The sequence below is a fragment of the Leucopleurus acutus genome (assembly GCF_964270905.1).
Source record: "Leucopleurus acutus genome assembly, chromosome: 11".
In the NCBI taxonomy this organism is placed as follows: domain Eukaryota; kingdom Metazoa; phylum Chordata; class Mammalia; order Artiodactyla; family Delphinidae; genus Leucopleurus; species Leucopleurus acutus.
In genome coordinates, this window is record NC_139152.1 from 24,610,443 (window position 1) to 24,628,703 (window position 18,261).

The following is an 18,261-nucleotide window of genomic DNA, read 5'->3' on the forward strand; positions in this document are numbered from 1 at the left end:
AAGAAAAGAAAAGAAACTCCTCAATCTAATGAAGGACAAGTACAAAAACTGTACAACTAACATTACACATAATCTTAAAGTTAATTCTTTACCCCTAAGATCAGGATGTCCACTTCCATCATCACTCATTATTTTTTGAAATGTAATTCTAAAATTGTAATAGAAGGATAAGAGAAATCAGGCATGTAGACTGGAAAAGAAGAAACAAAACTGATGTTATTTTCAGACATCATTGGGCATACAGAAAATCCTAAGGAACCTACAAAATAATTTCTACAACTAGTAAATGGCTTTAGAAAGGTCATAGAATAGGGACTTCCCCCAGTGGTTAAGAATCTGCTTTCCAATGCAGGGGACGCAGGTTCGATCCCTGGTCGGGGAACTAAGATTCCCACATGCCACAGAGCAACTAAGCCCACACACCACAACTACTGAGCACACAAGCCACAACTAGAGAGCCCACGTGCCACAACTAGAGAGAAGCCCATGCTCCCCAACGAAGAACCCTGCACCCCGCAGTGAAAGATCCCACATACTGCAATGAAGATCCCGCACACTGCAACTAAGACCAAGTGCAGCCATAAATAAATAAATATTAATTTTAAAAAATAGAAAGGTCATAGAACAAAGATTAAATTATAAAAATCCATTTTAGCCGCCACCATCTCCAGCATTCGCCGCCATGAAGCTGAGCGACAGCGTGCTGCGGAACTTCCATGTCACCAAGGTGTTCCGCGAGAACTCGGACAAGATTAACCGCTTCGACTTCAGCCCCAATAGCGAGACGGTCATCTCGAGGAGCGACGACGACTCCATCGTGCTCTGTGACTGCCAGGAGGGCAAACCAAAGAGAACCCTGTACAGTAAGAAATATGGCGTGGACCTCATCAGATACTCTCATGCAGCAAACACAGTTGTTTACAGCCCTAACAAAACAGACGATACTATCAGTTACCTGTCCTTGCATGACAACAAATACATCAGGTACTTTCCTGGACATAGCAAAAGGGTGGTGGCCTTGTCCATGTCACCTGTGGATGACACTTTCATTTCTGGGTCTCTTCATAAGACCATTCGGCTCTGGGATCTCCAGTCTCCTAACTGCCAGGGTCTTAGGCATCTACAGGGCAAGCTAGTTTGTTCTTTTGATCCAGAAGGATTAATCTTTACTGCAGGTGTCAATTCTGAAATGGTCAAACTTTATGATCTTCGCTCTTTCCATAAGGGGCCATTGCGACATTTAAGACGCAGTATGATCGGACTTGCGAGTGGACAGGAGTTAAGTTCAGCAATGATGGCAAACTCATCCTCATCTCCACCAACGGCAGCTTCATCCATCTGATCGATGCAGTCAAGCGAGTGGTGATGCACTTTGGGGGTTATGCCAGCAGCAAAGCCATCACACTGAAGGCCTCATTTACTCCAGACTCGCAGTTTATTATGATTGGTACAGAGGATGGCAAGATCCATGTCTGGAATGGAGACAGTGGTATAAAAGTAGCTGTGTTGGATGGCAAACACACAGGCCCCATCACCTGTTTGCAGGTCAACCCCAAGTTCATGACTTTTGCCAGTGCGTGTTCCAACATGGCCTTCTGGTTGCCCACCATCGATGACTGACCTGCATGGTGCTTGGCTGTTTTCTGTACAGCGAGGGTGGCCGGTAGGAAAAAAACTCAGAGGGAACTAAGATAATAGTGAGATTGGATCATTTGACTGGGCTGGAGAGCATCCTTCCACATGGCCTTCCCAAGGATGTGCTGCACATTTGCTCAAAAGAAAAAATTACTTTGCCAAGCTTCTTCAAAAGGACTCTTGGGGCTTCCCTGGTGGCGCAGTGGTTGAGAGTCTGCCTGCCGATGCAGGGGACACAGGTTCGTGCCCCGGTCCGGGAAGATCCCACATGCCGTGGAGCGGCTGGGCCCGTGAGCCATGGCCACTGAGCCTGTGCGTCCGGAGCCTGTGCTCCGCAACGGGAGAGGCCACAGCAGTGAGAGGCCCGCATACCGCAAAAAAAAAAAAAAAAAAAAAGGACTCTTGATGTGGCAGATTCAATCGGGACTCAGATTTTCCAGCTGTCACTGCACCGAGCTCCTCCAGAGGAGTGACCAGAGGAGTGACTAGGGTATAGTGGGGCCCTCAAGACACCTTCAATTTTGAATGTATTTGCTGCTGAGGAGTCGATGAAGTTAATTCTGCACATCCCTTCTCCCACCCACATAAATGCATAGGAAGCCGCAGTTCTGGTTTTGAGATGCTAGGGCAGCTCAGTGCCCCTTTCCCTCACCCTGCATGTCTTGTTACTGGGTCTCCCTGTGTCATTGTGGCATTATCCACAACCATCATGTTACTTAGGTGCCAAACATTTACAGAAATGTCTCCATATATCTTAGGATCAGAAAGGGACAGATAACAGAAGGACCTTGCTTTCCAGGAAGGCTTGCAAGTTAGTCATGTGAGGGTGGGTGATCTGGGTGTGCCTCAGGCTCTGGGTGTTGGGTTGGAAAAAGGGCCAAGAGTCTGAAAGGGAGGGAGGAAGGGTAGCAGGTGAGTTCCTAGGGCTGGGAGGTTTAACAGCAGCTTGATGTCGTGCCCTGTCATCAAAACAAACCCACAGTCCTCTGGGTGCCTGCCAAGTTTGGTTGTACACAAAAGCAAGGTGGACAACTATTTTGGTATATGACCTACATCATGCTTTCCTGTAGGCCAGTATTGTGGAGTGAGTCTATACTGGTGCCTTCCCTGTCCACCACAAGTTGTGTACATAGTCACCAGATAATACCATCCCTTCCCCAGCTCCCAACCAAGGGCTGGCTCTAGGCTTGTGTTATATGTTATATTTAGCCTTTTTATATATGACTTGGGATTTCTGTTGTTTGTATTTTAGGACAGTGTGTGTACACCTTCATTTAAATATATCGTGTATGTGCATACATATATACATATGTGTGTGCATACATACATACATGTATGTATGCATGTGTGTGTGTGTGTGTGTGTGTGTGTGTGTATATTTTTTTTTTTAAGTATCAGAGTTCAGCTGAAGGAGATAGAGTTCTCTGCCCCAGGAGAAAGACTGCATCCTTGCTAATAGTGTTTGCCACAAGTGTTAGTCTTCCTTATTACCTTTTTCCCTTTGGGAGACTGAACAAAAGCAAAGCTTTTGAGTGTTTGCTGTCCCCAAGGCAGCTAAGTGAAGGTCTTGGAATGACTCCCTTGTGTTCCTCAAGCCACACTTTGGCGTCTTCTCTGCAGTATTAGCTCCCTTTTTGCCCAATGATGCTCTGTCTGCGCCTGTATGTGTGTGACAGTCACTTTTGCATGCCTTTTGTGTCTGGCTCCCAGCATTTGGGGACAGGATGCTGGAACCAGAGCATTTTCAGCTTGTCTGAGGCTTCTTTGCCAATTATAGGTCACTCCTGTTTAGCTGGTATGTCTGCTTTCTTACTTCTTTTCCTTGCCTTCTCTTAGGAGAGGGAGGATTCCTGATTGGGGTTGAGATGAGCTGCAGGTAGCTCATTGCCTTTTCCCCTGAATGGCCTTCTAAGAGCAGGACAAATGGCATGTTTTTTCACTAAGTTCCCAAATGTCTAAGCGAGTAACACATTCCCTGCAGATCCAGAAACAGGCTCAATAAGGTTATGTTTGACTTGCCCAAGAGTACCTAGCTGCTCGTGGGGAAAGCAAGCCATTACTGCCTCTGTTCAGCAGCAGGAATAGGCTGTGAATTGCTAGCAATTACTTTTTTGTTTTGCTCTTTTAGCAATTACTTTTTGGCTTGTTCCTTAACCTTAAAAATGAGGGGCATACATCTTTCCCAGACATAGGCTAGAATCTGCAGCTTCTGAGGTGCCACACACTGTATAGCTCTACATTCTCAGAGTGGAGAGACTTTTAGAAACCAAGTGATCTGAGCTATTACTGCCCACCCCTGGCTTTCCAGGGTAGAAAATTCATGGTAGGAATAACTGTTTAGAGAAAGTATTTGGAACTGTAGGTTAACAAGAAAGCCTGAGTAATTAACATATCTGTACCCAGAGCAGCCACCACGCATGACTTGTCTATCGGCAGGAAAATGATTTGTATTGAGTTCCTGTGTGTCCAAGCTGAGGCACCATGTCCTTTGAAATTATGCACTGCACCACTTCTATTTATGGGGACCTGTGGCTGCAGAGCTGGCTCCTGAGTTGGGAAGGAGAGGGAAAGATGCAGCTGGAAGTGACCGAAGATGATGTGGTAGTGGGAAAAGGCAGAATTAAGGGAGAAAATAGTCTGTGGGTCAGAGAAGCTGAGGAACACCAGGGCTGCAAGGACACCCTCAGTGGGAGCCAGAGGTGCTTAAGCTCTCCTGGGGGTGGGGGGCGCACCACGCTCTCAAGAGTCAGGGCCAAAGCCTCTGATGTATATGCGACAGTGACACTGCGCTGCTCAACCACCAGCCAGTGGGGTATTTGGTTTTTTTTCTTAAGAAAAGACCCATTGCAATCATAATTAATGCTTATTAAGAAAAATCTGGGAATTTTAAAAAGAATCAGTTTGCCACCCAAATGTTACCACTGCTAATCTTTTGGTGTTTAGTGCTCCTCTAGACATTTCTGTGCATAGATTTTTGGTGTGTTTACATAGTTCTTATTCTACTGTATATACAATTTTATGTCCTTTTTGTAATTAACATATAAATGTTTTTTCCATGTTATCTGTCTTAAACAGAAATAAATAAATAAAATAAAAATCAATTTTATTTTTTATGTGTCAAGATAAAATAAATGAAAGTAGCATATCATTTTCAGTAACATCAAATGACAGAAAGCCTTTAGAAATAAATTTAACAAAAGGCGTGCAGAATGTTATCACTGAAAATAACACAATATTGCCGAAAGAATAAAAAGAAGACCAAAATAAATGGAGAGATATCATGTTCATAGATTAGAATACTCAGTATCATAAAGATATTAATTCTCTTCAAGTTAATCTATAGAGTCAACACAATCCCAGTCAGGGTTTTCGTAGACATTTAAAAGCTGGTTATAAAATATACATGGCACTGCAATGGACCTGGAATATTCAAAGAAAGCCTGAAAAAGAACAAAATTATAGGGTATACATTATCTGATTTCAAGACTTACTACAATGTGCAGTAATAAAAACGGTATGGTATTGGCCAAACTATAAAGAGATAGATCAACAAAATAAAATAGAATGCTCCAAACTAAACCCACACTTACGTAGGCATTCAATTTTCCACAAAGGTGCCAAAGAAATTCGATGGAGCAAAGTGTGGATTTTTAACAAATAGTGCTGGAACTACTGATTCCATATGCAGGAAAGAAGTCTTGACTGCTTTCTCATACCACACCCAAAATTAATTAGAATTTAAAAGGAAAACAGGAGAACATATTTATTACTTTCTTTTAAGCAATGGTTTCTCAGAAAGAACACAGAAAGCAATGACTCAATAATGTAAGATAGATAACTTAGATTTTACCAAAATGTAAAACTGATATACAACAAAAGATGCCACTACAAAAATGAGTAGGCTAGCCTAGAGAAAATATTCACAAGGTTGGCATTTAGAATATAAAGAAACCATACAACTTTATAGTAAAAGGACAAGCAGTCCAATTTTAAAAATGGGAAAAACGTTTGAACAGACACTATACTAATAATGTATATGAATGACCAACTAGCACATATCAAAAGTGCTTGACATTATTAGTCAGGAAAGAAATGTAAATTAAAGTCACAATGAATAGAGCTACCAGAAAAGCCAAAATTAAAAAGACTGACAATATTAAGTGTTGGTGAAGACATGGAGCAACTGAAATTTTCTTACACTCTTACATTGCTGTACAATTACTTTGGAAAAAAAGAGGTCTGAAAGTTTAGTATAAAACTAAAGACACAGCTATCTGTGACCCCAAAAATTTTACTTTCAGATGTTACTAGAGATAGCAAAGACTAATCTGTAAAAAGACTTGTATAAGAATATTTATAGGGGCTTCCCTGGTGGCGCAGTGATTGAGAGTCCGCCTCCCGATGCAGGGGACACGGGTTTGTGCCCCGGTCCGGGAGGATCCCACATGCCGCGGAGCGGCTGCGCCCGTGAGCCATGGCCGCTGAGCCTGCGCATCCGGAGCCTGTGCTCCGCAACGGGAGAGGCCGCAGCGGTGAGAGGCCCGCGTACCGAAAAAAAAAAAAACAAACAAAAAAACAAAAAAACGAATATTTATAGCAGCTCTATTCATCTTAGCCAGAAATTGGAAATAGACCAGGTGTCCATCAGTAGGAGAATAAATCAACAAAATGTGACTTATTTATACAATAGAGTGTAACTCAAAAATAAAAAAAGAATGAACTATTGATACATACAATAACAGCTGAATCTCAAAAAACATTATATTGAATAAAAGAAACCTTACATGAGAATGCATATTGTATGATTCCATTCTAATGAAATCATAGAACAGTCAAAACTACTGTTGTGGAAAAAAAATATTGTGGAAAATAATCAGAACTGTTGTAAATGGAACAGAGGTGGAAATTAACTGGGAAGAGACATGAAAGAAGCTTCTAGGGTGAGGGTAAAGTTCTACATCTTGATAGAGGTTTGGGTTACATAGATATATTTATTTGTCCAAACTTAACAAACAGTCATGTAAAATTTGCAAATTTCCTTGTTTGTAAATTATGTCATGAAAGAAAAAGTACTGTAAACAAATGCTTAACTTTAGTTAAAGTAAGCATGCTAAAGTATTTAGGGAGAAATATATGCGTGTCTGCTATTTACTTTGAAATGCATCAAAAACTAAGATTAATTGATAGATGAAGAGTAGAATAAATAGATGGATGAACATGCAGTAAAGATACTGTGATGCTGATTGTAGAATCTATGAGTGGGGGTGGCATCCCATGAGTCTAACCTGAATATAAACCAGAATCAGAAATGTTCGATCAACTTATTACCAAAATCTTTCTTTAATGGAAAATCTTTCAAGTCTGTGCAACCCAGGAAATGCCTGTCATTGCTTATCCTGTCAGAATCTCCATTTGCAGTGGTATCTGATGAGAAAGCTATGATCCCTGTCAGTGCACCAGTGAGAGCGTTTCCCCAGGACTTTTCTAATAAACAGGGCTTCTGGCTCATTACTGAATGATGGCTGAAGACAGAACCATCTGGAAAGCAGAGTACAGAATGATCTCTATTTTTCCAAGATTCAAAGGAAGGTGGAACATTTCTGAATGAAACCATGGATGTTATTCATAAAATCTGGGCCACATGAGGTTAGAGGCATATTGATTTCCAGTCGAAGGATGAATTGGCCTTTCAGGAAAATGACCACAGATTAAGATGATGAAGAACAGATGCCACTATCTGAAGCTTCAGTTAGAAAACCTTAAATGGGCTTAACTGGCAGGACAGCCGTAACAACTGTGTCTTGCCGCACATTGACGGGAAGATGACAAATGTTTTAATGTGGTGAAGATGAATCCTGGGTCTAGCTGCTTCTGAATGAATGATCCAGCCAGTTTGAAAAGGTTTGAAGAAATAAAACTTGCCAATACTTAGCAAGTTCCAGAAAAGCCTGCTATTTGAGCAATTCCATGCTGGAATTAGGTTTGAGAACAAAAACTATTTTTTTTAATGTTTTCTTAGAAGAGTTACTTAAAGAGAATTCCATACCTAGTAAAGCTTAGAGAAAATGTAGTCATTTGAAAACCTAGTTTTGTTTTGTTTTCCTTCTCCTTGCTAAAATCAAATACATGCTATACATTCCCTCTGAAGTTACCAACCTCTTTGTTTTCTTTCTTTTTTTGTTTTTTGAATTTTATTTTATTTATTTTTTTATATAGCAGGTTCTTATTAGTTATCTGTTTTATACATATTAGTGTATATATGTCAATCCCAATCTCCCAATTCATCCCACCACCACCATCCCCTGCCACTTTCCCCCCTTGGTGTCCATATGTTTGTTCTCTACATCTGTGTCTCTATTTCTGACTTGCAAACTGGTTCATCTGTACCATTCTTCTAGATTCCACATATAAATATGTTAATATATGATATTTGTTCTTCTCTTTTCTGACTTACTTCACTCTGTATGACAGTCTCTACATCCATCCATGTCTCTACAAATGACCCAATTTCTTTCCTCTTTATGGCTGAGTAATATTCCATTGTATATATGTACCACATCTTCTTTATCCATTCATCTGTTGATGGGCATTTAGGTTGCTTCCATTACCTGACTACTGTAAATAGTGCTGCAATGAATATTGGGGTGTGTGTGTCTTTTCGAATTATGGTTTTCTCTGGATGTATGCCCAGTAGTGGGATTGCTGTGTCATATATAATTCTATTTTTAGTTTTCTAAGGAACCTCCATACTGTTCTCCATACTGTCTGTATCAATTTACATTCCCACCAACAGTGCAAGAGGGCTCCATTTTCTCCACACCCTCTCCAGAATTTGTTGTTTGTAGATTTTCTGATTATGCCCATTCTAACCGGTGTGAGGTGATGCCTCATTGTAGTTTTGATTTGCATTTCTTTAATAATCAGTGATGTTGAGCAGCTTTTCATGTGCTTCTTGGCCATCTGTATGTCTTCTTTGGAGAAATGTCTAAGTCTTCTGCCCATTTTTTGATTTTTTTTTTTAATATTGAGTTACATAAGCTGTTTATATATTGTGGAGATTAGTCCTTTGTCTGTCGATTCATTTGTAGATATTTTTTCCCATTCTGAGAGTTGTCTTTTCGTCTTCTTTGTAGTTTCCTTTGCTGTGCAAAAGCTTTTCAGTTTCATTAGTTCCCATTTGTTTATTTTTGTTTTTATTTCCATTTCTCTAGGAGGTGGGTCAAAAAAGATCTTACTGTGATTTATTTCAAAGAATGTTCTTCCTATTTTTTCTCCTAAGAGTTTTATAGTGTCCAGTCTTATATTTAGGTCTTTAACCCATTTTGAGTTCATTTTTGTGTATGGTGTTAGGGAGTGTTCTAATTTCATTCTTTTACATGTAGCTGTCCAGTTTTCCCGGCACCACTTATTGAAGAGACTGTCTTTTCTCCACTGTATATCCTTGCCTCGTTTGTCATAGATTAGTTGACCATAGGTGCGTGGGTGTATCTCTGGGGTTTCTATCCTGTTCCATTGAGCTATGTTTCTGTTTTTGAGGCAGTACCATACTGTCTTGATTACTGTAGCTTTGTAGTATAGTCTGAAGTCAGGGAGTCTGATTCCTCCAGCTCTGTTTTTTTCCCTCAAGACTGCTTTGGCTATTCAGGGTTGTTTGTGTCTTCATACAAATTTTAAGACTTCTTCTTCTAGTTCTGTAAAAAATGTCACTGATAATTTGATAAGGGTTACACTGAATCTGTAGATTGCTTTGGGTACTATAGTCATTTTCACAATAATGATTCTTCCAATCCAAGAACATGGTATATCTCTCCATCTGTTTGTGTCACCTTTGATTTCTTTCATCAGGGTCTTATAGTTTTCTAAGTACAGTTCTTTTACAACCTTAGGTAGGTTTATTCCTAGGTATTTTATTCTTGTTGTTGCAATGGTGAATGGGAGTGTTTCCTTAATTTATCTTTCTGATATTTCAGATGCAAGGATTGCAAGGATTTCTGTGCATTAATTTTGTATCCTGCAACTTTACCAAATTCACTGATTAGCTCTAGTAGTTTTCTGGTGGCATCTTTAGGATTCTCTCTATATAGAATCATGTCATCTGCAAACAGTGACAGTATTACTTCTTTTCCAGTTTGTATTCCTTTTATTTCTTTTTCTTCTCTGATTGTCATGACTAGGACTTCCCAAACTATGTTAAATAACAGTGGTGAGAGTGGGCATCCTTGTCTTGTTCCTGATCTTAGAGGAAATGTTTTCAGTTTTTCACCATTGAGAATTATGCTTGCTGTGGGTTTGTCATATATGGCCTTTATTATGTTGAGGTAGGTTCCCTCTATGCCTATTTTCTGGAGAGTTTTTACTATAAATGGGTGTTGAATTTTGTCAGAAGCTTTTTCTGTATCTATTGAGATGGTCATATGGTTTTTATTCTTCAGTTTGTTAATATGGTGTATCATATTGATTGATTTGCGTATATTGAAGAATCCTTGCATTCCTGGGATAAATCCCGCTTGATCATGGTATATGATCCTTTTAATGTGTTGCTGGATTCTGTTTGCTAGTATTTTGTTGAGGAATTTTGCATCTATATTCATCATTGATATTGGTCTGTAATTTTCTTTTTTTGTAGTATCTCTTTCTGGTTTTGTTTTCAGGGTGACAGTGGCCTTGTAGAATGAATTTGGGAGTGTTCCTTCCTCTGCAATTTTCTGAGAGTTTGAGAAAGATGGGTGTTAGCTCTTTTCTAAATGCTTGATAGAATTCACCTGTGAAGCCATCTGGTCCTGGACCTCTGTTTGTTGGAAATTTTTTAATCGCAGTTTCAATTTCATTACTTGTGATTGGTCTGTTCATATTTTCCTTTTCATCCTTGTTCAGTCTTCGACGGTTATACCTTTCTAAGAATTTTTTCCATTTCTTTCAGGTTGTCCATTTTATTGGCATCGAGTTGCTTATAGTAGTCTCTTATGATCCTTTGTATTTCTGCAGTGTCAGTTGTAGCTTATCCTTTTTCATTTCTAATTTTATTGAATGAGTCCTCTCCATCTTTTTCTTGATGAGTCTGGCTAATGGTTTATCAATTTTGTTTATCTTCTCAAAGAATCAACTTTTAGTTTTATTGATCTTTGCTATTGTTTTCTTTGTTTCTATTTCATTTATTTCTGCTCTGTTCTTTATAATTTCTTTCCTTCTGCTAACTTTGGGTTTTGTTTGTTCTTCTTTCTCTAGCTCCTTTAGGTGTAACGTTAAATTGTTTATTTGAGATTTTTCTTGTTTCTTGAGGTAGGCTTTTATAGCTATAAACTTCCCTCTTAGAACTGCTTTTGATGAATCCCATAGGTTTTGGATCATCGTGTTTTCATTGTCATTTGTCTCTAAGTATTTTTTGATTTCCTCTTTGATTTCTTCAATGATCTCTTGGTTATTTAGTAATGTATTGTTTAGCCTCCATGTGTTTGTGTTTTTTACGGGTTTTTTCCCTATAATTGATATCTAATCTCATAGTGTTGTGGTCAGAAAAGATGTTTGATATGATTTCAGTTTTCTTAAATTTACTGAAGTGTGATTTGTGACCCAAGATGTGATCTATCCTGCAGAATATTCCATGTGCACTTGAGAAGAAAGTGTAGTCTGCTGTTTTCAGATGGAATGTCCTATAAATATCAATTATATCTATCTGGTCTATTGTGTCATTTAAAGCTTGTGTTTCCGTACTAATTTTCTGTCTGAATGATCTGTCCATTGGTGTAAGTGAGGTGTTAAAGTCCCCCACTATTATTGTGTCACTGTTGATTTCCTTTTTTATAGCTGTTAACAGTTGCTTTATGTATTGAGGTGCTCCTAAGTTAGGTGCATATATATTTATAATTGTTATATCTTCTTCTCGGATTGATCCCTTAATATTTATAAAGTGTCCTTCTTTCTCTTTTGTAACATTCTTTATGTTAAAGTCTATTTTATCTGATATGAGTATTTCTACTCCAGCTTTCTTTTGATTTCAGTTTACATGAAATATCTTTTTCCATCCCCTCATTTTCAGTCTGTATGTGTCCCTAGGTCTGAAGTGGGTCTCTTGTAAACAGCATATATATGGGTCTTGTTTTTGTATCCATTCAGCAAGCCTATATCTTTTGGTTGGAGCATTTAATCCGTTCACATTTAAGGTAATTATCGATATGTTTGTTCCTATTACCATTTTCTTAATTGTTTTGGGTTTGTTTTTGTATATCTTTTACTTCTCTTGTGTTTCCCACTTAGAGAAGTTCCTTTAGCATTTATTGTAATGCTGGTTTGGTGGTGCTGAATTCTCTTAGCTTTTATTTGTCTGTAAAGCTTTTGATTTCTCCATCGAATCTGAATGAGATCCCTGCTGGGTAGAGTAATCTTGGCTGTAGGTTCTCCTCTTTCATCACTTTAAATATATTGTGCTACTCCCTTCTGACTTGTAGAGCTGCTGAGAAATCAGCTGTTAACGTTATGGGAGTTCCCTTGTATGTTATTTTCATTTTCCCTTGTCGCTTTTAATAATTTTTCTTTGTCTTTAATTTATGTCAGTTTGATTACTATGTGTCTCCTCATGTGTTTCTCCTTGGGTTTATCCTGCCTGGGACTCTCTGTGCTTCCTGGACTTGGGTGGCTATTTCCTTTCCCACTTTAGGGAAATTTTCAACTATAATCTCTTCAAATATTTTCTCGGGTCCTTTCTCTCTCTCTTCTCCTTCTGGAACCACTGGAATGTGAATGTTGTTGTGTTTAATGTTGTCCCAGAAGTCTCTTAGGCTGTCTTAATTTCTTTCCTTTCTTTTTTCTGTTCTGCAGCAGTGAATTCTACCATCCTGTCTTCCAGGTCACTTATCCATTCTTCTGCCTCAGTTATTCTGCTATTGATTCATTCTAGTATATTTTTCATTTCATGTTTTGTATTGTTCATCTCTCTTTGTTTGTTCTTTGATTCTTCTAGATGTACTTTAATTCTTGTAGGTATTTGTTCAACATTTCTTGCATCTTCTTGATCTTTGCCTCCATTCTTTTTCTGAGATCCTGGATTGTCTTCACTATCATTATTCTGAATTCTTTTTCTGGATGGTTGCCTATCTCCACTTTATTTATTTGTTTTTCTGGGGTTTTATTTTGTTCCTTCATCTGGTGCATAGTCCTCTGCCTTTTCATTTTGTTTATCTTTCTGTGAATGTGGTTTTCATTCCACAGTCTGCAGGATTGTAATTTTTCTTGCTTCTGCTGTCTTCCCTCTGGTGGATGAGGCTATCCCCTGTTGATGATTGTTCAGCAGTTAGTTGTGATTCCAGTGCTCTCACAAGAGGGAGTGAGCACATGTCCTTCTACTTCTCCATCTTGAGCCATTCTCTTGTTTTCTTTCTTTAATAAAGAGAAAAACATTATCGATAACTGCAGTCTCAAAATAATCTCTAGAGATTATCCAATATGTTTCTATTTCCAGGCATTAGTGCAATTGTTTCATTTCAAAACCAAAATAAGTAATACTGGTGATAATTAGTAGTCTTATAAATGAGTAACAACTGTGAATAATCCAGTCTTAATAAGTAGAAAATTAACTGAACTTATTGTTATAATTATTTAGATGGAGATTTTCTATTTTCATGACAAAGATTTAGAAGCTTTGTCTTCTAAACTAACACAAGAATATGAGAGATCATTTTTGAGAGTGTTTGTATTATTCCTAGCTCTGAAGACTTACATAACTCATAGCATGTAGGGCCTCTATAAAGAGAAAGGTGATTCAAAACTTAAAGGGCAATGCCTAGTTAGTTTCAGCATATTTATATCTTCCTGACCTGCATATGTGTACACTTAAAGCCAGGAAGGAAGCAGATTGTATAGGAAGGAAAAAGCTTGGGCTTGGCATCAGACACTCACTAGCTGTTTGACCTTTGGCAATTGACCTAATTTTACTGAGCCTCAGTTTCCTTGAATGCAAAGTAGAGATGCAAACACCTATCACGTGTATATATTGGGAAGACTGGGTGGCATAAAGTCTGTAAAAAAAAAATTCAGAGAACCCACACAGGCAAGCATTCCGGGAGAAACAATTTTCTGAAGCTGATATAATCCACGCTCACATCTCTGAAATAGTAACTGACTCAAACCATCTATTTTCAGGGTTACATGTGTGCTCTAGGTCCAATGAGAAAATGGCTGACGTGTTTGCACCTCATCTCACCACTTGAAATGTGGTATTAACTCCCACTGGACTGTGAATCAAAATCACATTGCCCAGTGGCTGCATAACGTGTTTTAGATAAAAATTTAGAAGAATTATGGATATTAGAGCATTATTTGCTTCTGCAGTGCTGTGCATTACCCCACCAAATACTGTTAGCTTTATTTCTTCCTTATTCTCAATGATACAATATTTTTTTAAATCATCTCCTACATGGAAATCGAACTGTGAGTTTGTTCTTTGTTGTCGACATGTGTTCTCTCCTCATATAGATGTCTTAAAATTCTAACACAAGGTATGTGGGCTGCACTACTTGCCCTTTCCAATCTCACATATGGCAGAACCTGTTGCCTCTCCTGGGACTAAAGCTTGGTCTGAATTCAAACCAATGATATACTATTTTTAAATCTATAATTGACATTCATAAAATTTAAAATCAGAGACACTGGATTTGAAGTTTCCAAAAGCTTCCATCTTCTTCACATGAAGAAATTTTTCCCAACATATGTGTTAGAAACTGAATCTCATACTTCCTCTTAACAATTTCACCAGATTATCAGAGCTCTTCATTCCCAATGCAACACATGTTGACCAATAACCGAGTCTCACCAAATGCTCGCTCAGTGGGTCTACCCCTTCCTGCACTCACATGCTGTATATGTACCAAGACACAGTTGTGTTTGTTCCCAAACCTTTACTTGACAGTTAAATTTATTATTATTATTTCACAATTTAATTAAATATTACAAAAGCCTATGGATCATGAGTAAGAAAATAAAGTTGCTGTTTCTATGAAAGTTGAGTTGAATGCTTTGGAAAGACTCAATTAACAGAAATGACAATACAAATCACAGTAATTAGGGGGAGGCAGAAAAATATAACCAAATTAGAGGGGAAAAGTAATAAAAATCTAAAATTCAGCACTTAGAATACTTTTACCCTTTAAAGTTGTTTCTTCACAGAAAAAAAAAAAAACTTGGACATTGACACTGATGTAAAATTGGTGTAGTTAATGGAAGAAGAGAAGCAATAATGAACTTCAAACAGTGGACACATACTCAAAGAAAACGTTCTAAATCCACAAAAGGAAAAATAAAAACTGTATATGAAGATCCATTTATATGTTTTAAGTTAACATAAACTGCATAAGTTAGGTGTGAAATTTTCCAATTTAACCCACTTTATCAATTAATTAATCAATTGCAGTTCTAATATACCTAATTTTAAAAGCTTCTGTTGAGTTGGAATATTCTTCATTGAATTTTTGTACAACAACAAATCAATCTTATTTGTTGTATTCTTTTAGCAGTAAACCCAAAACAAGAGATCTTAAATTTGAAAATAAGTTAAATAGGAATTAAGAAGTTAACAGCTAATTAACAACAAAGTTTTGTTTTTTTTTTTTAAATTGGCTGTCTTCATTGATTTCTCACAAATGGGAAGTCCCCTGTGCTCCAGGTGCCCCTTCTCCCAATGGATGGTGGTCTCTCTCCTTTAGCCATCCAAGATGCCTTCATGACTTAGATAACCATACATCCTGGTTACAGAGGACAGTCCTGGTTTAAGCCTGTTGTCCTGACATAATTATTAAAAGCACTGCTATTCACTTCCAGTGGTATCCCCACTTGAATGATAGGTTATATGAGCTCCATATTCCTATGGTTTCTCATACCACCTTGGTCTCTGAATGTTTTACTTTTTCATCTTCTCTTCCTCCTTTTATCTCATTACACTCTGCCTTGAGGAAAAAAATATATATATGTATATATAGTTGCTCAGACATTTATTTTTGGCTTAGAGAAGTAGATCTTATTCAAAATTTGCAAAAAGTGGAACTTATTTGGAAGGAAATATAGATATATCACAAAACTCAAATATCAGATAGCATTTTCATTCCAAACTGGGACCATTAACACAAGACCCCAAGAAGGCAAGGCAGTCTGCATCTCTCTGTCTCTCTCTGTCCCTGACTACATGGTCTCTCATCTCATCTTCTCTTTGCATGGATTTTCAGTCTCCTTTTTCCCTGCTGACCAGCCTTTTCTGCTTTACTTTCACTGAACCCAAACATGGTCATCCCAGCCCAAACTTTATATCACCTGCCAGTTCAAGTACTCAACAGAGCTAGTCTCAGCTGACTGGGACATAATTGAAATTATCAAGAAAAAATCGATCGGGTAAGCCCAAGCACTTAGATTAGTTCCCTGGTATCAGGCTTACAATTGTTTCAGTAAACTGTGTGGGTAGGTATGAGAGAAGTTCCAAGGTAGCTGGGACCATGTGACACAGATTCTCTGACAAGGCGATATGGGCGGGGGAAAATAATAGACATTTTTAATGTTTCTCTTCAGACTCTGAAAGTAACTCAATGGCTAATATCACAAATCGATCTAAATCTGTGCACATGTACTAATGGCTGATCGTTATCCTAAAATAAGGTAAATATACTTTTTAAAAATTTTATTTATTTATTTTTGTCTGTGTTGGGTCTTTGTTGCTGCACATGGGCTTTCTCTAGCTGCAGCGAGTGGGGGCTACTCTTCGTTGCAGTGCACAGGCTTCTCATTGCGGTGGTTTCTCTTGTTGCGGAGCATGGACTTTAGGCTCGCGGGCTCTAGAGTTCAGGCTCAGTAGTTGTGGCACAAGGGCTTAGTTGTTTTGTGGCATGTGGGATCTTCCCAGACCAGGGCTTGAACCCATGTACCCTGCATTGGCAGGAGGATTCTTAACCACTGTGCCACCAGGGAAGCCCACGTAAATATAATTTTAAAAGAAGGTCAAAAACATAATGTATAATGAAAATCTCTGGTTATGTTGAAAGCCAGCGATAAAGATATCTACGACAGGAGAATCATTTAAGACCCTATTAATAAAAGAAAACAGCACAAATAAATGTAGATGAATGATAGCAACTGCTACACTCCTCCTTCTTAGCCTTCAATTGACCCCTAAAAAACACAGGTTGTCAAATATTTGCCTATGAGTACAATAGCTCACTACAGATTTAGTGAGAAAATAAGTTCACAAATAAGACAATATGTTTCTCTTACTGTAACCCCAAACTAGTTTCAAACAAAGGGAAAAGGGTCTTGGCTTTTATTTAAAATAGTTTGGGGAGAGTGAGCCTATCACTTTAAATCTGAGATTCATTTTCCTAATCTGTAATTGACACAGTTGAATTATTTAATGATAACTTGCTGGAAGTTGTCAGTACTTTGCTGTCTCAGATATTATTTGTGTTTTATTCAATGTTCCCTCTAAATGCAGATAACCACTTTACATAAGTAGCATCAGAAAGAAATAAATGGTAGAAGACCTGGACTTTCCTTTTAAGGAGTTTACAGTTGAAATGAAAAGATATAGTTAAAAGCTTTTAGCTAAGTAAATTTTTATCTCCTCTCATCAAATGTACCCATACTCTTTCCTATTAAAATTCATCAAGCAACCATGATGGTACTAGGAAAGTAGTGAAATGCCAAGATATGGAAAAGATAAAAGTGCTTGGTAACTGCTTTTTGGGAAAAACATTGTTTCAATCTCAGTATCATCACAATAATATTTTTATTATTAATTAATAAACTTCATGAGAAATTTTAGCTTCACAGCAAAATTGAGAGGAAAGTATGGAGTTCCCATATATCCTCTTGCCTCCACAGATGCACAACCTCCCCCATTATTGACATCCTACATCACAGTGGTGCATTTGTTACAATCCATGAACCTACATTGACACAGCGTTACCACCTAAAGTCCATAGTTTACATTAGTGTCCACTCTTGGTGTTGTATATTCTTTGGGTTTTGACAAGTGTATAATGACATGTACCCACCACTGTAGTATCATACATAGTAGTTTCACTCTCCTAAAAATCCTCTGTACTGTACCTACTCATCCCTCCCTCTGTCAATCACTGATTTTTTTTAGTCTCTATAGCTTTGTCTTTTCCAGAATGTCATGTAGTTGGAATCACACAGTATGTAGCCTTTACAGATTGGCTAGTTTTACTTAAGTTTCCTCCTATTCTTTTCATGGCTTGATAGCTCATTTCTTTTTAGCACCAAATAATATTCCAGTGTCTACTAGTAATATTTACTACAGTTTATCCATTAACCTACTGAAGGACATCTTAGTTGCTTCCAAATTTTGGCAATTATGAATTATGAATAAAGAATCTATAAACATTGTTGTGTAGGTTTTTATGTGGATGTAAGTTTTCAGCTCCTTTGGATAAATACCAAGGGGTGCAATTGCTGAATTGCATGGTAAGAGTAGGCTTAGTTTTGTAGGAAAATGCCTGTCTTCTAAAGTGGCTGAATCATTTTGCATTCCCACCAGCAATGAATGAGAATCCCTATTGTTCCATATCTTTGTTAGTATTTGGTGGTATCAGTATTCTGAATTTTGGTCAGTTTAATAGGTGTATAGTGGCA

At 38.0% G+C, this 18,261-nt stretch overlaps 1 protein-coding gene across 1 annotated transcript; it reads left to right on the forward strand.

Annotated features, from left to right (window-relative positions):
* Positions 1-682: 682 nt before the first annotated feature.
* LOC309968520 (WD repeat-containing protein 82-like) lies at positions 683-1,620 on the forward strand (the record flags this gene model as incomplete). The annotated part of the gene is given in 2 exon segments (XM_082849791.1): positions 683-1,229; positions 1,232-1,620. Coding segments are annotated over 2 exon segments (936 nt in total).
* Between the last annotated feature and the right edge of the window lie 16,641 nt (positions 1,621-18,261).